This window comes from Scleropages formosus, chromosome 17, assembly GCF_900964775.1.
Source record: "Scleropages formosus chromosome 17, fSclFor1.1, whole genome shotgun sequence".
Taxonomy (NCBI): Eukaryota; Metazoa; Chordata; class Actinopteri; order Osteoglossiformes; family Osteoglossidae; genus Scleropages; species Scleropages formosus.
Window position 1 is genome coordinate 11,178,544 of NC_041822.1, and position 20,410 is coordinate 11,198,953.

General features: G+C 43.6%; 1 protein-coding gene across 3 annotated transcripts in view; it reads right to left on the bottom strand.

Moving 5' to 3' along the window:
* Positions 1–15,548, bottom strand: part of LOC108938568 (epidermal growth factor-like protein 7) — an 18,291-nt gene extending 2,743 nt beyond the window's left edge. The window contains exons 1-8 of one of the 3 annotated variants that reach the window (XM_018759203.2): positions 15,312–15,548; positions 6,447–6,645; positions 5,474–5,602; positions 3,905–4,017; positions 3,466–3,561; positions 3,130–3,318; positions 907–983; positions 405–567 (exon numbers count right to left, since the gene is read on the bottom strand). In XM_018759203.2, coding sequence (XP_018614719.1) covers positions 405–567; positions 907–983; positions 3,130–3,318; positions 3,466–3,561; positions 3,905–4,017; positions 5,474–5,602; positions 6,447–6,514 — 835 coding nt within the window. In that variant the 5' untranslated portion in view covers positions 6,515–6,645; positions 15,312–15,548. Of the gene's footprint in view, positions 1–404; positions 568–906; positions 984–3,129; positions 3,319–3,465; positions 3,562–3,904; positions 4,018–5,473; positions 5,603–6,446; positions 6,646–11,470; positions 12,052–12,093; positions 12,129–15,311 lie in introns of those variants that run through there. The other 2 variants (XM_018759206.2, XM_029259377.1) reach the window with 2 other exon arrangements.
* Between the last annotated feature and the right edge of the window lie 4,862 nt (positions 15,549–20,410).

A 20,410-nucleotide genomic window follows, 5' to 3' on the forward strand; every position in this document is an offset into this window, starting at 1 on the left:
CAGCATCACAGGCATAAGGCTTAGGGCTTATTCTCTGTACATTCCAGCCTTTTCTCCACACAGTGCTTGTAATCTGGTTACAAGTGTGCCCTTGTTCTCTGATTCACTTCACTTGTAAATTGTGCATTGCAAACTTGATTACCTCAACATGGAACTATAACGTATCCTTCGGGAATGTTTAAAAAAAAAACAAAAAAGGAAGTAATATGGCATATTCTCTGATGGCGAAAATGTGGCATATAAAATAAAGCAGTATTAAGATATTAGGGCTTGGTGTCATCTTCAAAGTACAGCTATGATGCTAATGTTAATAATTCTTAAGAGAGACAATTAGAATCGAATGATTAGTGTCATTAGAACAGAAGATCGCTGGGTGAGAGCAGGAGGCGCGAATAGGTACCCACAGGTCTCGAGGCGCTCCTCCAAAAAGCCGATCTGCTCGCTGAGGGAATCGATACGGTCCAGCTGCTGAAAGGAATGGGAAAGGAAGTTGGACCGCTCCGCCACACTCTGGTCCAGAGACACTGGGAAGAGGCTGTTGAAGGGAGCCAGAGCCTGGTGCAGCTTCTGCAATGAACCACAGCAGCTCATTAATTAAAAAGGAAGCATTCTTAAATCAATATCTTAAACGGCAATGTCCTTAAACAGGTGAAGCAACCAATATCTACACTAAAGTGAACAGTTCTGGTGAGTACTGTATTGGAAGATGTACGAAAGATGGGTCTTGGTCTAACCGACAGTTGTTTCTCCATCAGAACCAGCTGTGTCGACTATATACTGACTGTTCATTTTCGGGGATGGCTCCCTTAAAATACTGGCAGGTGCACTAAACCAACTCCCACTCCACAAGCTATAAAATGGGGTGTTGTACGTTCACGTGGATAAGGGCATTGTGTTTGGCTGTACCTCCTCCAGCAGTTCCACTCTGTTCTTCAATTCCTGGACCTCCTCTGTGACATTGTCAACATTCTTGACACCAGAGCCTGGAAAGAGGAGCACAGCACAATGAAGAGTGTCATTACATGCAACGCTTCTGTGGATCTCCTCCGAGTTACAACGCTACCAGTGTAAAATACTGACACCATCATTCGGCCACAAGGGCTCCCAAATGAGACAGCTGGTAGCGTAGGGGTTAGAGCTGCTGCTGCCTTTGGACGCAAAGGTTGCAGGTTTGAATCGCACCTCTGCCTGTAGTACCCTTGAGAAAGGTACTTACTCTGAATTGCTCCAGTAAAAAATGTTATTCAGCTGTATAAATAGGTAAATAATTGTAAGTTGCATTGGAGAAAAGTGTCAGGTAAGAGTTGAGGAATTTTATTCCTCTGGTTTCACTGATGGCACAGTCTGGGGAGACTTTCTACAATTTAAACTCACGGTGGGTTTGGTGTATTGTCACGGACCCAGATTCCGCAGCAGTAACCCCCCCCACCCCCGGCCTTCCATGTAACGTGTAAGTAACGTCAGTGTTTGGCCCTGCTGAGGACCATTACACTTGTCATGTAAATCTAACCTCAGCCCAGACGAGAATCTTTCCCAGATGTTGGCTGTCGGTCAGACCTGTGAAAAGCACTAAATGTAGGGGCTGGAGTGTGAACCCCTGCAGACAAGGCTGAAGGAACTGGATCGAGAACACAGAGCCACCGAATATAAAAGTAATCCTCCACTAAAGGCAAACAAAGGTTTTCCTGGGTCCATGGATGTATCGTTGTTTCTTGTGACTACGATCAACTGAAACCAAGTGGTTTAAGTCTTAAAAATAGGTCTCAAAAAAAAAAAAACTGAACTATTGGACTAGTACATAGCCAGAAGTGTTTTCTGTATGATTCCATTGTTCCCCCCTCATTCCCCAAGCATTCATGTGTATCTGTGTGATAAAATAATCAAACACACCCGCCATTCTACTTCAGTCCAAAGCTGCACTGGTTTCAAAAGATATTTGTATGGCACCTGAGCGGTGGCTGCCCCATCACGAACACACCTGCAGCACTTCAGGCTGGACATTGCTAATATTACTCCGCTGTAAATCTGAGACTGAACTAGTCAACCATTTGACACCGATTTGTCCAATTCATTTAGTGTAATTCAACAACATTTTGCATTATTGAATACTTTGTCTTTTCACATTTGACATATCATGCATACCTTTTTCAACTGAGACTCTAGTAAAGAACTTGCATTGCTGTCAAAATCTAGCAGTAACCAGATGTATCTACTACTCTCTGTGCAAAGGAAAACCCATGCGAAACAGTCAAACCATGGTGTTTTGCCAACTCATGTGTGTGTGTGTGAGTTTCTGGGATATGGCGCTGTACGACAGCAGACATAAACAGCCCCCTCCCCCAGGGCTGGAGCGACCTGCTGGCGACGATGCCGACCACAGTGCATTATTACTCACGGTACGAGTTTGAGAGTGGCCTAGCGCGTACCAAAAGTAATAATGAACCGTGCAGCCGGAAATGGTCCAGTCTTCTCGCAGGCAGGAGGTGCTGCAGCGGCAAACAATTTTAATCTACAGAGAGCCTGACACAAACACATGGGGCGCAAAGACTACTGCTAAGAACTCCCTTGGAATTCTGATCGTCAAGACAGCTGCATGCAATTTCAAAATTTAACACGAACTGTTCTTGCAAGAGACTTTTCTGAACCTCTTGATCACGGAAGGAGAACGTACAGGGTTGATCTGGAGAATATCTGAACTCCGAACCTAAGTCAGGACCCCGGGTCACGCAGAACGACGGCTTGACCCCATGCAAGTGTTTGACCACATTCCTAATACACCCATTTCCTGATGTTATTAAGAGCTGGTCACTGGAGCTGCCACTGGGTTAACAAGTTGCCATGGAGATGGGGAATACAGGGAAACACAAGGAACACTGCAGTGCAGCAAACTCATTTCCCATTTCAGATGCTGGGAACTAAAGGCTGTAGTTCTACTGTTGGCAGGGCTCACTGGTGCAGACACACTGGCAGATTGCACCGTCTTGCCCTTTTCAAATAGCCAAGACCTGATTAACCTAATAACCCGTGCGGCTCCAACACACCTTCTCTCGCAAGCGAAATACAAATGTTGGCTGTGGGAAGACCCCATCGTTCGGCAACGAAAAGCCGTTTCCGTTGTCGCAGCGTTACCGTTTTCGCTGGCGGACGCTCTGAGGTTGTCCGTTTTGGTCCGGGCTGGAAGGGTGGGTGGCGGCAGGGCCTCACAGGACCGCCCATCCTCAGCCAGCGCGTAGCCCTCCTTGCACTCGCAACGGTAACTCCCTGCTGTGTTGCGGCACGTCTGAGAGCAGGGCCGAGAACCGCTGCACTCGTCCACATCTGCAGCACAGGTAAGGTAGAAGGAGAGGTTCTTACTCCTCGTGGCGTAAACTTGGATGACCACGAAACCACTGTTAGACCCAGTGAGCACAGTAACAAATAAAACAAAACGGGATTAAACAAACAAACAGGCCATTTTACGGTTACCTGTTTGGCAGCTCCGGCCCGTCCAACCCGACGGACAGACGCAGCGATTGGGCCTCGCGCAGGTACCTCCGTTCACACAGCCATCAGCACACACCGCTGTTGAACCAGGTAAGGGTCAAAGCAAAGAGAGCAGGATGCATATTACCTCCACAGAAAGCAACACTGTTAGGCAGGTAAAAACTAGGAGGACCTTTTTCTTACGCTAACTAAACCGCATACTTGTCACACAGCAGGACCAATTTCATGTGTAAGAACATGTTATGTAAAATTGAAATCCCAGATCTCGTTATTGTAAAGCCCCTTAAACACATTTCATTTACACTAAAACTGCTTCATTTTGCACACTGTGTGAAACGGTACATAAAAACCGTAGAAGCGAAATACTGTTTGCGCCCCAATGTTAATGCAGCGAAGGAACGGGAGCAGGGAACCCCCTCACCTTGATTACAGCTGCGAGAGTAGACCCTGCGCCAACCCGGACAGCATTCTGGGTAGGAATACGTGTCCGGCGCCGTTCGGCGAACTTGCCGATAGGCCACCCTGTACAGCGTCCTGTTAACGAGGAGTGCGTTATCGCCATGCTTAGCCTCGTACCTCCCACGCAGGTTGTGTAATTGTACAGACATGTAAACTGCACAAAGCCCCTGGGATTAGCCTGTGCTGGGTCATTTCTCTTTTTATCTGAACTGTCTGCTAACAAAGTTAATTAGCCCTCTATGCCTGCGCTAAGTTTATAGAAGGCGCCTATTTTTTAAACCGCATTATTCGCGTGAGCTTATTAGTCCCACGCACACTTGTAACCTGGCGTTGACCACATGTATGGAATGTGAAATTTAGGGCAGGTACATTATCAAGCGATTAATAGCTGTCACGCAATGCCAAGTGCTCCGTACAAAAGGAAATCGCATGCGTTTCGAAAAAGATCACGGGGACCGTCTCCGAGCACATGGGTGTCTGTGCGAGACAGCAAAGAGCGTGGTGCCAAATCTCTTAGATTACACCGATGACTGATGTAGAGATTTTTCCTGTATTGTGTGATCCACGGGAGACTTCCCAAACACTGCTTAAGGACGGTGGCTGTTGTTCATGCATTCTGAAATCATGACTAAGTTGGAAGAGGTTCTACAGTATGAGGTCTGGAATACATTGAGCACTAAGGCCAGGACGATAGACCTGAATACTAAATCAAATACCAACTCTTTTGCCTGGGACATAATCTGAATAACTGAAGCCTTTAACAGAACACACCAGGAAGTCATCATGGATGCAAGTCCTATACAGCGATAATAAAGTAACAGCACTGGGGAACTTTAGGGAACAGTAGTTACAGAATCACTGCATTACAGCAGCTTCTTGCTCACAGTCTTTCTGGACACAGGAATCCTGCCTCAATGTAAAGGGTCAAAAACAACCTGCCATGAACAAACTTTTGAGTATACAGACAATCACAACACACACACACATATACATATATACACACACACACACACATATATATATATATATATATATATATATATATGGTATTTGCACTACTGACAATTGACTGTAACAATGGCACAAACTTTTGACAGAAAACCTTTACACTCATTTGTTTCATGCATTTTTTAAAATTCTTTGAAAAAAAGAATGTTTTTTAAATAAAAAAAAAAAACCCCACGTAACTGCAACCTGTGTCTGTGGCATTTACCAATCAGTGAAATCTATATGTGCTAATATGGATTGTATCTGTAAACCTAAAATGTCAATACCTCTGGCTGGTCAAATATAATCAAGATTAACTATATTTCTGGGAGTCAGAGAAATGCAAGTAGTTGGCCACTAAAGTCCTATTCAATTTACTAGACAACAAGCAGTTAACGTTAGTGCCATTCAGCCCATATTACAAATTTACAAGCCAGGATGTGGCAGGTAGATTTCCATCAGTGTCAGTAGGGTTTCATACCATTCAGCAGGAGTAAAAGAGGGGAGCAGGTTACTGAAATTGCCCACTAAAGCAAAAGCTCACCTGTAGGTGCTACAAAGCCGATGGCCTGGGCATTGGGTGATGTAAGGCTGGTGGATTGGCTGCACAAAAGACTCTGTGCGGACGACTATGGGGTTGTGATGGAAGACACCCTGAGCGCAAGTCCTGCGCCTGTGAACCCAAAAAAAAAAAATCTAATTCAGTTGGTTAGTCGACCAGCAGTGGCCTTCAACTACTTTGTTATATACAGTATATACAAATAACACCAAGGCAATACTACACTAATAATAACATCAGAAACATCACCACCATTCCCTGTATTGACTCTGGCAAAGTCTTCATTACTTAACTTCAGCAACTCATGTATTCACTGAAGTTCTCAGTCCCCAGCCTGTACTCTGACTGGCTTTCAGTCTGTTCAGTGGAGCTTTTATTATACGCATCTATGCGAGTACATGCATACAACATGGTTTCAGAGGAAACTGCAATAAGGTTAAACGAGGTTAAACGAACCCTTTTCTGGAGCGTTTGAGTTAAACTGACGGGAACCTTCATGGTAAAGAACTGAAAATTATGCCAATTTAGCCCTATTACCGCTCGTGAATTTGCCTTGCCCTGCTGGAGCTGAGTAACTTATTTAAAACATATTGCCCATGAAGAGTCAAAAATGTGGTCCTGAATGGAAAAGTGAGGAGGCCCAGAAAATAGATTCCAGATGAGAAGCCCATGGTCACCAAGCATCAAAATGTTGAAACAATGCTGTCAGTTCCTCACTATGTCTTCAGGGGAGGGCATGACCCTCAGGCCAGAGTGACCCCAAAGATTTGCAAAGGAAGCCCAACATGAAGCTCATGCAAGCAGGTTTCACGGTTATAACCCAATATACAGAGAAAGTTGCACAAGATCTGACACGGGTTCCAAAACAGAGAGGATTTTGCATTTGACAAGAAGCACTCAAGTATGCCACGTGACAAGAATAGAGCGGGAGCTGGTGGACACAAGTGAGCGCTGATACCCGGGGCGCCCGTAGTGCTGGTGCGCATTGGAGACTGCGTGTAGAAGGAACAGCACCACCAAATACATGGCTGGCTGTCTTTCCGTTTCGTTTTCCCAGGTTCCGTTCTACAGGCGACACCGCAGCTGACGGGAGACCCAAGTCCGGTGGGGATCAGTTCCTCTCCTCGGGTCCACCTTGAGCAGTTGACTCCAGGTGACTGCATTTACAAGAAAAACAAAAAAAAAAGACAGTGATCACCAAAAGATCACAATTTACTTTACTGCTCAAGTGCTTTCTGTCAATATCCTCCACGTACATCAGCTGTAGATCTAGCTAGCTTTGACACCGTTTCAAGGTGCAAAAATGTGAGAAATGTAACATATCCACTACAGACAATGAGACTGAAATACGAGAAACACACTCTTGATGTATTCTAACGACTTGGAAAAAGCGATCAGACAATCATCTGAGGTCAGAAAACATTTTTCAGGTACTATCATTTGAAAAGAATCATTCCCTCATCCCAGACAGCAACAGCTGAAGTCACTGGAAACACAATGACGGGGCAAAATGATGGGACAATATTCCTGAAGATACAGGCCAGGACAACAGATTCTTTCGCTCTCAGAGACTATCCACACATGCAGTCATCGATCCATGACTGCATAACGTGATTAGTTATGGCAAGATAATGCTCCAGTGCGGCGAGTATCCAGCGAGCGTCAGCATTACGCAATCTTTAAGGACTGTGTGACACACGGTTGTGTCGTTCAGGGTGTGACCGCGGGTCAGGTGGCAATGGGTCAGCATGCTCCTTTTTGTCGGCCTCTTCCCGGAAACATCGAAAAAATCCGCAAAACAACAACAAAATACGAAGAACCAAGTGGCCTCATAGCTGTAACAGAAAGAAATTCACCTAAGTGGACAGTAAAAATCCTTTCAGATCACTTGAAACACAAACTCAGATCACCAGAGCAAAACACAACCATCACACCATAGTGATTCACACTGCTTTCTGCAACAGACTACTTCAAGTCCACGGTAAACAGGGTATACAGCACTCACGTGAAACATGACTATGGATTCATTTCCTTGAGACACTGGCTGACAGCATATTGCTACTGAGGTTTCTGAAGGGAATCCAGCTTTCTTAGCCTAAGGAGAAGACTGACAGTATATTAGGTTGCAAAGAAAAAGGGAAAGACGATCCTCCTGGTGCAGTAGTACCTAGGTTTGCCCCCCCGGCATAAGTTCAAATTTAAAGGTCCGATGGAAAAATGAGTCAGACTGGACTTGAAGGAGTTATACTGAAGTTCACTGACTCTAGTGACTTGCAATAATGTCTGTCTCTGCCAAAAACTGTTCCCTTGGGTGTGTTTTGTGAGCACAAAGACAAATAAATTAAAAACAGCAGAACTCTGAAGTGTGGTGGATTGTTTTTTTTGCCTTTCTCCATGTCGACCTCTTCTATATACAGAAACATTCGCAGTGTTATATTGTAGTAGATTCATTTTGAACTCTGAAGAAACAGCAGTCCAGTATTAATTAAACATTACACATTCTCACACTTTGGGACTATGGTCCTATTAGGTTCATCAATAATGTGTTACAACCACACGCAATGGGCTGAATGCAGAACATTTTAAAAAGAGACCTGTGTAACACCCTACAGTAGCAGGAAGCCTCGTGCCAGTTGTGCTGCAGTCTTGGCTTTTATGTATGCACTTCCTACCATTATGCTGCAAAACGCAAATTATTTTTACACCTTGAATTTGCAATGACTTTCATTACCACTGATTTCGTGACAGTTAAGAAAATGAGAACTAGCATTAACAACAAGCTGAACTGCCATATTTATAAAAGAAGTGGGAAAGGTATGGGACAGCTGGTTGCGTAGTAGTTGAGCTGCTGCCTTTGGCTCCAAAGGTCCCAGGTTTGATCCATACCTCTGGCTGTAGGACCCTTGAGCAAGGTACTCACCATAAGTTACTCCAGTAACATTACCCAGCTGTATAAATGGGTAAAATAATTGTAAGTACTTAACATTATAAGTTGCTTTGGAGAAAAATATCAGCTAAATGAATAAAAGTAGAATTGCAAACCACTCCTTTAGGGGCAATAAAGAGTTGGTTCTACATCACCTTGACAATGTAAATATTGCTCTTCATCACTTACAGATCAAAGAGAGTCTGCCGAAATTTATGACGCTTACAAACTGCCATCTTCGGCTTCTGAGTAGTGCAGATCGCCAGCAGGTGTTTGGCTCGGTGTCCCTACACGCAAGGAACATTCCACCATACAGCAGCGTACCTTATTCAGCACCAGGGGGTGTAGTGGGCAGAGAGGGATGAAGAGTGTCTCACAGAGACGAGTGGAATGGTAACAACTCTGTCTCTTTTCCTGGTTTCACTACATTACCACATTACATAACTGCAGACCCGATGGTTCTGACCAATTCTGAAAGAAAGCTGAAAGCGGAAAGCAGAGCAAATCCATTGACCGTGCAGGTATTGGCACAGCTTTAAATCCTATGCCAGGGTTTTGCAGCTTTCAGACACCAAAGCTCTGAAGGCCATCATCCATCTGTCTTCAGTAAGTCAAAAGAAAGCCTATGTCCTTCTGGCGGACTGGACGTTTCTATGATTTATGAGTGGCTTCCTGCCAAATGGCCAAAGCCACTTGTGCCGTGTCCATTCAGAAACATTACCGACACAGCCCTCCCATTTGGCGAAATGAAAGCTCAACAGAACACCCCAAACAAGCTGACCTGGAGCTGGAACAGGGAAGTAATACAAAGGCAGTACCCATTATCTACTATATAGACAGAAAGGCCTCTATGCATCGTTCCCTCCAAGTGGCCCCTTCTCCTTTCACCGTAGGGTGCACTGTTAATGCACACCTGAGCCACGAGATATCTTAAACACACATTTCAGTGCAAATAAATTATTATTTCTTCAAGTAGGCATGACACTTTCTGGAAGCAGTGCGAAAAGTTGAATTTTGTCCAGTGACTTTTTTGCCAGCATGACACCTTGTTCAGTGTTATATAATAATTGCTATTGCCAAAGTTATCAATATACCTCTAACATAAGTCAACATTTATATGTCACATGCAGGCTCAGACACCACACTAGGCTATTAGGCAAACAGTGCAAGACAGTACAAGACTGCATGCATGCTTTCTGAAACAAGCACGGAAGTACAGCAGCAATGCAGGATATGTGGTTTCCGCCTGGAGTTTACATTGTGCCATTATGGCAGGCACGGCTGCACTCTGCTCTACCGCCTTGACTTCGGCGAGCAACAGATTGTTAAACATCGTTCCGGGTTCCCTTTGGCCTAAAGAGAAACCAGGCATACAAAGAGGCCTCTCGCCAGAAAACAGGCACCGAATCTGCACCTCCCGGCCCGGGTCACGGTCCTGGGCGGGAAGCAAAAGCCGAACCCCACCCCCAGGTGTCAAACCGCAATGACCCAACATAATACCACACTGTCTAAAGGAGGTCCCAATTTCAGGCAAGAACATGCTAGCAAACACTGCCTTGCTTAGTAGTGCTTGTATCTTTAAAGTAATTCGGAAATAGCTGGACTACAATAGAATGCAGTTCTGTTATTTTACAAATATTTACAGTACTAAACATATGAATGCAAAATTAGAGGTCTGCAGTGCAAAAGTAGAAAAAGAAAGACTACAATAATCTAACTGGGTATGTTTCACTCCGATGTTTACTCAGTACCCAACAAAATAAAAATGACAGATGAATCCAATTTTTAAAAAGTTTTTTTCTTTTTTGAATTGAATTTTGGTTTTTTTAAAGGATTTTTCAGAACTGTGGCATTTGTCCCTCACAACATGAACCAGACTTCATGGAATGATTGATTGACTGCTCCCTGACCACTGGCAGGCAAAAGTTGCTTCTCTTTGACAAGGAAGAGGTAATTGGCTGTACTTTTCTTCCAAAATTCATTGAGAAAGAAAGTGAAAAAACTAATTAGGCAAGAGTTTCGTGAAAGCCTCCACTTCCTGGGGCGAGCACTTCTTCATTTCCCCCCCCCCAGACAATACCAGCTTTTGCAATTGTGATCTCAGGAATGATTCTTCTGTGACTTTTTTCAAATAAGGTACCGGGAAAGGGGGTGGAGTGGGCAGTACGGAGGGCTGAGGTCATAACCCTCTTGTGGGGGTAACTACTTCAGTCAATCAAACCTCTTCATGCAAAGCATTGCTATTCAGGCCTGGATTGGAATGCTAAAATGCAACACAAGAGGACAGGAAACGACGACGGCCAAAAGACGCACGCAATTTTCTCCAATAACAGCGAATAACACTACTAGCACGTATTTTTTTTTTGCATGATATGAGCTTGAGTAAAAGCAGGATTTATATTAAAATGTCCAGTACCATGGCCTTCAATGCACAAGAAAAAACTGTAAACCTAAAAATTAAGAAATAAATTAATAAATTGACATGCATATTACATGGAGCACAATTAACTTTTTGAAAGATCTTCACTGTTGGACCATAAAAACAAATCAGCACTATCCCCCCCGTTTGAGAGCTCGTGTTTTTGCTTCCCCTGTGGGCCTGTTCCAATAATCTCAGTCACTGCAAGAAACAGTTTAAAGGGATGAATGAAAATTTACACCGGACAACAGCGTCTGCTGGCCAACAGGGGGCGTCATGTTACAAGCAACGGGAATCTCAGCGAGCGCGTCAACAAACGGCTCCGTCTGTATCTCACCGCACTTAAAGCTCCACGAGAATGTATGGTGCAAAATGTTTGTCATTAATAAGCAACAAGCTCTTGCTCACGTCGACGGTGGCATATTCCAGAACCATTGCGAATACGAAAATGCAAAAAAATTAAAAACTTTGTCCATGGCATTCAAAATAGCCCACTCACATTCACTTTTTTGAAGTACGAGTACTGCAGTTAACTTGTGTTCACTCATTATTACGGGTTTTATATATATATATATATATATATATCACTATTTGGGAGAAAATAGCATAATAATATCATTACCGCCAAGCAACTTACTTCTTCCTGCAGCACCCAGCTGGAGGACAAACGAAATCTGCAGTGATGGGTTCTACCGGTGTCTCGGTGAAGTTACAATTTGTGTCCCGCTGCGGCTGCGGAGCGCAGACACGCCTGGTCTGCGAGGCGCCTCTCACTGCAGCGCGCGCGCCTCCGATGCCCGGACACACACACAGCGCGCGCGTACTCGCGCGCGGACTCCTTCACCTCGCTTCGCCGCAACGGACTGCGGGAGATGCTGCTTTGCGCCTTTTCCACCGTAGCGGGGATGGCCGGAACGAGCGGGGGTGCGAACCCCAGCCTTCTTTACACCCCACACGCGCACACATCCCTTACCCCCCGCGACAGGGAAACACCCATCGTGACGTAATGAGACCGGGATTCCGACTGGGAAGCGAAGCTCCGTAAATAATTTAAACAGAATTTGTGCCTGGGGGATTTGTCTGTAGAATGAATTTTAAGATTTGTTTATTGAACCAGTGACTGAAACAAGCAAACATGATTTAAGGGAAATTAAAAACGGAACACTGTTAACCAGTTTACTTCCATAAACAATAGTTACTCTGTCATAATAAATATGCGACACGGCGCTACAGCTAGTAGCGCTGTTGACTCACAAGCACCTGGGGGGTGCAGGAGGACGTGGGTTCGATCCTCACTCAGTCTGTGTGGAGTTTGCATGTTGTCTGCGTGGGTTTCCTCCAGGTGCTCCGGTTTCCTACCACAGTCCAAAGACATGCTGTTCAGCTTTACCCCTGCTAGTGTGTGAGTGACACACAGAGCGTGTGTTCCACTGCTATATTATGAGTGACCCAGTGTAAGTAGTGTATCCAGGCTATCCAGCAGTTTAAGTCACCTTGGTGAATAAGGTGTGTGGGCTGATAACAGTACAGAGTTCATTGGAAGTTACTTTGGAGAAAAGTGACTGCTAAATGAATAAATAAATGCAATGTGTACATAGTCTTGCATGATTAAAACGCGTAGTTTCGAAACAGAGGAAACGTCATCATCACAATGATTTACAGGGCCGGCACAGCTAGGCAAAAATCAGTCCGGAACCCTTTATTACCACACTTAAATTAATAGCGGTATACAAACAGGGGGGGTAGTGGCGCAGTGGGTAGGACCACAGTCCTGCTCTCCGGTGGGTCTGGGGTTCGAGTCCTGCTTGGGGTGCCTTTGCGACGGAGTGGCGTCCCGTCCTGGGTGTGTCCCCTCCCCTTCTGGCCTTACGCCCTGTGTTACCGGGTAGGCTCTGTGACCCCGTATGGAACAAGCGGTTCTGAAAGTGTGTGTGTGTGTGTGTGTGTGTGTGTGTGTGTGTGTGTGTGTGTGTGTGTGTGTGTGTGTTCACACATATTGCACACACTTTCATAAAGGGCTTGTTGCTGTCAGGGACGGGGTGGTGCGGGGCCTATTCCAGAAATGTGCGCAAGGCAAGGACAGGCACGGGACGCCAATCCACTGCAAGGTAGTTTATAAATAAAATGTTATTTTTACTCAATTGTTTATAAGAACACGGGTGTGTGAACGTTTTATATGCTCACAAGACAAGTTTGTACCCGAAGGGCTAAAAACGGACTGAAAAGCAATGCTTACGAGTCAAGTGCGCTAAGGGGACAAATAACGCGCACACCGGATTCGTTTCATACAATATAATATGTTACCTAAAGACGAAACGTTTCAAAGCCATGGGGCACGACGGTTACATTAATAGTTCTTTAATTATTAAGGAGAGAGGAGAGTTTATCTAATAAAACTGTTTCTTTATGACTGAGGGACGTTTTCAATTGTTTTCTGAAGATTGCAAAGTATTTTTAGGTTGCATTGAACTGTACCCACGCATCACGTGCGTGCATCCAAAACTCTCCTGGATGTAATGTACTTTTTGTGTTGTTTTAGGAGATGTACGTCGCTTTGGGGGAAAGGACCGTTAAATTAATAGGCAATAATGTAAACTCGATGTCGACAGCTTAGATTGGCCCTTATTATCACTTACATTTCAGTGTCCAGAAATGGCCAACATCATGGTGTGTGGGGACTGCGCGCCGTATTTACTATCAGTGCTGCTCTTTCATATTAAAATTTAATATGATTTAATTTAAATCGTCCCAGACACTCGAATTAGCTGCATTCAGCCAACTCGGAGTTTACAAATTTACAGGGATCGTCAGTATTCTTGTGTAAAATATTAAAATAAGGTTATGAAACCTAAATCCTAAATCAAATTTATAAAAATAAATAAATGATTATAATTCATACATGATTCTATTTACCTACTTTAACCGATGCAACTAGGGTTCATTTATTTGCACCAGCACTACTTCTGCTTTTCTACTACACACATGATTTACTAAAGCAACATATGGAACTGGTCATTACACACCTCTTGTGTCACATGTGAAAGACAGGTTCTCAATAAATAGCGATTTTGGGGTAAAAACAGGGGACTCAAGGGGTTCACATACTTTCGAGCAGCACGGCACATACTGTTTTCTACATGGATGAGTAAAGAGAATGTTTTTCGCCTTGAGACTAATTCAGTGCATGTTAGACACACACATATTTATCCTTTTTATGGAGCAACGTAGCCTCGTAGGCTAATTACTCGCTCTGTTGTACTACAGCCGAGATTGGAACCTATGACCTTCGGGTCCAAAAGCAGGAGCGCTAACGAGGACACTACAAGGAGTATGGAAGAGCTACCTATTCAGATTCGTACTCATTCTGACACTCAGCTCATCGGAGACCAGTGAATGTATTTATGTAGTGCAGAGATTCGAGTTGGTAAACTTATTAAAGCTTATCAGCTGAAAAATAGCTGTTTTCTCGCTGTAACAGAGATCTGAATTAGATAATTTATTATAATATCCTTATATAAAAGCGGCTCCCTAAGTCCATCAACCTTCCGAAGGTATATTGTTGTATATATTGAAGATGATCCATAACTGTGCAGCAGTCCACTGCATATTACATTTACATTATTCATTTAGCAGACCCTTTTCTCCAAGCGACATAAATCTCGCCGAAAATATAACATAAGAGAGACATAGCTGCACACGTTATTAAGTAAACCTAGTTTGTTACTTTCCACTTTGATGCACCGATGTTCATCGCTCGAGTAGGTGCATAATATTATTAATTTGCCACAATGTTATTGTAGTTTAATTCAATGAGGAGACGCATTTATTTATGCAAGGGCATAATATTAGAGAAAAAACGTTCTCATCGTTTTGTAGGGCAGAGTGTTTTCAGGGGAGAACAGATCGGGGTTAGGAACGCGTCTAGGCTAAGCAGAGGGATTCGAACCACAAACTTTCGCACCAGGAAAGTACAGCCCCACCCCCTACGCTACTACTGCTTCGCAGAGACATCTTGTCGGCGTCAAATGGCAGCTTAAAATTAGATGCTTTTACGCCCCACTAGGAAAAAGGAAAAAAAATAAAAGAAAATTTTCGAAGCACCACTAAGTATGTCTAGAGACAGCTGCTGGTACTGTGGTTATAGCTCCTCGCTTTACATATGAACAGCGCAGGTTCGAGTCCCTTCTCCGCCTGTACTTCAAGGTACTTGTCCTGAATAATAATTGTTCCAGTAAAATTACCCAGGTGCATCAGGGTCAAACATTGAAACTTAACACACAGTTTGAGTTTCTCTGCGCCCAAAAAAAAAAAAAGCGTCAGATAACGTCAATGATTATTCAACCTTTTGAAGTCTGATCTCATTCAAAAGTCGGCATCGAAACAAAAGCCAAACGGTGCCAAATCATGGAGCGTCACAACTAAAAAGCGGTCGTCGTCCTTATTACAAATTATCCTTTGAATAATTGAAACACTCCTACCTGCAGGCTGCGATGCTCGCTCGGCAGTGGTGTCCCACGCGTGTCCACAGACACACACACACACAACAAGTCCACGCAGCGCTCCGCTCGTGGGCCCCCACGCAGCCCCACAGCTGCACAGCGCTTGCCCGCCATTGTGGGCTCTTATTACTGTTAATAATATGAATTAAAGCAGCTGCAATAAAGGGCCACGAGCGCTGTTGTCGCCGCTCCCCGCGAGTGGAATGGCGCGCGCCGAGCGCCTCGCTGCTTTTTATGGCAGCCTTCCTGTGTGGAAGTGAGGAATGAAGGACAATCCCAAACCGGAATTCCCGTGTGTGCTTCCAGCTGATAAAGTGTATTCAATAAATAAATAAATAAATAAATAATAATTAAAAACACACACTGAGAACAAAGTTCATCCTGCTCAGTTTGATGGGGTCCCATTGCATCGGGGCCTCCTCCCTTTCTATTTTAAACGTCCAGGAGCCATTCATTAATGGCAACTGTATTTACCTTTACACTCACTCATTCAGTGAGCAGACACCTGTACCCAAAGCGAAATACGAGTGAGTAAAAATAAAAGAGCATTTCACCGAGAGGAGGAGGAGAGAGAGAGATGCAGACACACGTTGTCTCCAAGTGCAGTCGCTTTGTCTGATGTGACCATTTAAACCATTTAACCAAGTGGCTGTACACAGAATTGGTAGCATAAAGTTTCTCAAACAGGTGACATGATTAAGAGTAACATTACTTCAGTGGCAGCATGTACAATTACAGGAAATGCTAAGATTTTTGTAACAAATTATATAGTGTAAATGTATAGAGTGAAGGGGAGATCCAGAGAGAGAAGTGAGTGGCAGAAGAGGCGCTTTGAAACCCTTCTTCTTGAGCATGAGAGGGATTCTGCAGTTCTGAGTGATAGATGGAGCTCATTCCATCAGTTTGGAGCCAGAGCTTTGAGGTTTTGATTTTGGACCTCTAGCGTGTGGGACTAGGGGTCTGTACTACAAATTTCCCAAATAGTACTGTGCTTAACAACACTCTGGACTGTGTCACCCTAGCGGTTAGAGCTGCTGCCTTGTTTGGCCTTAAAGGCTGCAGGTTTGATTCCTACGTCTGGCTGTAGTACCACTGTGTAAGGTACTTACCTTAAAATTTCTGCAGTAACATAACCCAGCTGGAGAAATAGGTCATAATTGAAGGTAGACTAACATTGTAAGTTGCTTTGAAGAAAAATGTCACCTAAATGACCACCACATGCGTTCAGTATAACCAGGTTGCAACCGCTCTGTCGTGCAGTCACGTAGTAAACGCGTTTTTGAATTTTGCGGCCTACGGACGACATGGTGACGCGATTGTTGTATTCATCAACATTTATTCCGATGTACAGATGTGAACCAGGCTCCGAAGTCCTTACTTCTTTTGACGCAACTGTAAAAACGCAGCGGCGTACGTGACCCGTGCCCGTCAAAACAAGAGATACGGCTGTATGGGGAGCAACTCGGCTGAGGTGTTTGGGTGTGGTTTGGTCAGTACAGGTGGCGTTTTTAAGGATTTTTTTCTGTCTTTGTCTGAAATCAAAGCTGCGCTAACCCGGTTTTATTTCGAGCTGCATTTTACAGAAAAGTCCCTAAAAAAAAAGCTGCAGCATTTCCTGCCAGAAAGGAAGCAGGAGGTGGCTGCTCTAGAGAGATACCAAAGCTCGGTTCCTCAGGACAATAAAAATCTCACTTGGACGGGAAACGGACCTGCGTCAAAGGGGACCCAGCAAAGGGCAGCGTCACTGACTTCATGGAGACATGATTAAATGACTACTTTACAAAATTTTTCACTGACTAACACTTTGCACTGTACAAAATGGCCAAACAATAATTTGGGGCGTTATTATAATAGCTGCGATGCAGGACATTTACTGGAAAGCTGACACTATTCACAGAACCACCTAAGTCCCTGAATGAGTAGGGAGACATTGTGCACTTCTAACTGGCATTCAGAAAACATTTTCAAATGTCTCTTTGGATGTTTCTGCTTAAACATTGCCATATGTGTTTGCTGAATTGTAACATTTATTTGTAGTGTTTCGTTCCACCGGATCTTCCTAAAAGAAAATATTCTGAAACTGTCAGTGAGAAGCTGACCAATGGTAAATTCCGACAAACACGACATGCATGATGAAGGGATTCATGTCTCAAGCATTAAAATTCTGCGACCTCAAAGCTATGATATTCAGATATATCAAAGAGCAGTTGGCGTTTGATCTTTAAGAATGATTAATTCCTTGTAAGAATAATTTTTTTTTTACAAGTTTAATTTTGAAGAACATGGTGGGGATTCTTTCAGTGGTAAACATGTTTTCTGAATTTTCCAGCCAAGATGCAAACTACATCCTGGTCCTCCATCCGTGTCAGAAAGAAAATGTGGCATGATGTCTGCTCTCTTGTGAATATCAGGATCTGGTTTCACTTTAAACAGAGACAACATTTTTCGCATCAAGTGATGAATCCTTAAGTCATTAAAAAGCTCTCCTCTCTAACTGATTTGTAGTACATGCCTTGGGATTTGTCTCTCACTGCTAAGGAGTAAAGATGTATTATGTGTGTATTTTGTATATGCACGTGTAATGTATTAGCAACCCAATTTAGACAGTTTTGTTATGAATATCAAAAATTATAATCAATGGTAAAATGGACAGTGTTTAATTTGCTCTGGAAGAGTTGGTGTAGCCCCTTTGTGCTGTAATTAACTGCGTTCATGATCTGACAATCTGATGTTATTGCACAACTGAACAGAAGGCGCTTGTACTTCTCATTCTTAAAAATCTTGCAAAGGTGCAAAGGGACAGCATATGCACGTTAACAAGCACACTTGTATGCTGTGATGTCAGAGCACCCCCACATCTGTGATCCTTCGATAATCTCCAAGACTCACTCTGGGATCAATGTCCAACATGGGGAGCCAAAAAAAGAATTTCCTGGCTGCTCATGCCTGGAACCTTCTTTCTTCCACTTACTGGATGCTGAGGGCACACTTACCAGGGACAACACATGCTGATTCCAGGCAAAAGCACACAGAACCCATTCAGATGGGTTAAGAATGTAAAGCACAATTTCTAGGCCATCTTGCGTCCTGCTCCCGGGTTGGAAAAATGCCCATCAATCGATATATATTGGGAACAGACATGGGGAGTGTGGGGAATTAGATTTTTAACTTCAGCAATGATACTGAATAAAAAATTATTCTAAGCACCACATTAGTGTTCCACATTGCACTGGATGTTGTAAAAACACTATAGTACAACAAAAATGAGATCAATTCAGTGTTTTCTTCAATAACTGATCATGTGGAAAGAGAGATTTCCAGTTCTGGACATCAGCTTAGTAGTACAGCACCAGTGTGGTCTAGGTTCAGATATTCTGGGGGTTTTTGATTTGTTGGACAGGTGAAAAGACTTCATGGTTTAAAAAACATTTTTTTCTGGAACACTGAAAACCCTTCATCTGTCTGTAACCCTATTGTCAGAAAAGTGCTTAAATAATGGCATTTGAGCAACATTGTTTCCTTAATGAAGGAATTTGGCAGTTTTTTTTTAATTTTTTTTTTTTATCAATTGCAGTGAATGTCATGCTTAATTCACTATACCTCCACTATACCTTCTATACTGAGGTGATGTCTTTTGTGCAGACACCTCTCTTCTGGACAGGATGAGGGAAGTATTGTGGAAGTACTGACAATGTGCAACATGATGGTAGATAGTGGCTTTGTGTTGAGATTTATGGTTTATTTGTGTTAGTGATCAAGTTCCTTCTTTACAACACTCATATATCAGCTATGTGTCTCGGCAAATGGAAGAAACGCAAACTGACTTAAGTCATTAAGTCATAAAACTGAACATTTTTAAAGCTTTAGCCTGAGCTTATGGCCACTGTTCATAAAACAGTTAAACACAAATCACTGTTCTCTCAAAACAGAGAAAAAAGCAACAGAAAACAGAGAAGCAAAAGGAAAGGGTTTCTGGCAAAATGCTTACTTTGGTCTGTAAGACACAGACGGACAGTGCTTTGGGTACACACGCCGGGCCCCCTGCCGTGCTCGTCCGTGTTTGAGCGTCAAGCTGCACTTCCATATTGTCACAGGTGGTTATACCACAGTCATCATTTGCCATCACTGGCAGCTTGAAGCAATTTGGCAGAAAGCCTGATGAGAAAGAAACGAGTGTGAAGAGAGGCATCATGTGTGTTAAACCTGGAGGCCTGCGTGGTGGGGGGGTGGAGGTGTGAAAAATGGCCAAACACTGCCTGAGAGACAAAGAAGTCCTACAAGGCAACCACTGGCCAAGCAGGAATCAGTCGATTGACTGTACAAGCATTTATGCTTCATTCATATTTTTTGCAGTTTCTTCATGAATATAAATGCACTACTATAAATAACCGGCTAGCCCGCGGGGTCACGCAAAATAAAATAATGGGATTACAGAACTTTTACTATTGAAGGGTTTGTTTCTTTCCGAAACATTTTCAAATGAGACCCATAAAAAAAAAAAAATCACCTCATACCTCACTTTGTATCACCGAGGCTCTTCTTGCTCACAAATTATCAAGAGGGTGCAAGTCACTTTTTGTTGTTTATTTTTTCAAAATTTCATTTGTAATTACAAAAAATAGACTGAGATAATGCTATGATTTGTTAAAGCCCTCAACGTTTTAGAGTACAGTGAAACTATGCTGCGGTGTAACTGCACTTTTGGATATTTTGGACGAGTGGGCCATTGAAGGTTGGCGCTTGGAGGACACATGGGCACTCGCAGCAGGGAAAAGGCCAAGGTGGAGCAGGATGTGACACAAAGCACTGCAATACAGCAATGCCACCATTCCCAAACCCAACCATGACCAGACAGACAGCTTTTCCTGGCCGTGCCGCAGGGGGTTAATGGGCTTGTTTTGAATTCCTTTTGTCCTGTGGCGGAATGTCATTCTAAACCTTGAAAATAAAGCGCAGAACAAAAGGAGGAAGTGATGTGAGAAGTTCCCTGCCTTTATCTCACCAGTGCAGTCCTCATCTGACTAACTGATTCCACATCAGCCCCCTGACCAGCCCCCACTGCCCCCCACCTTCTATCT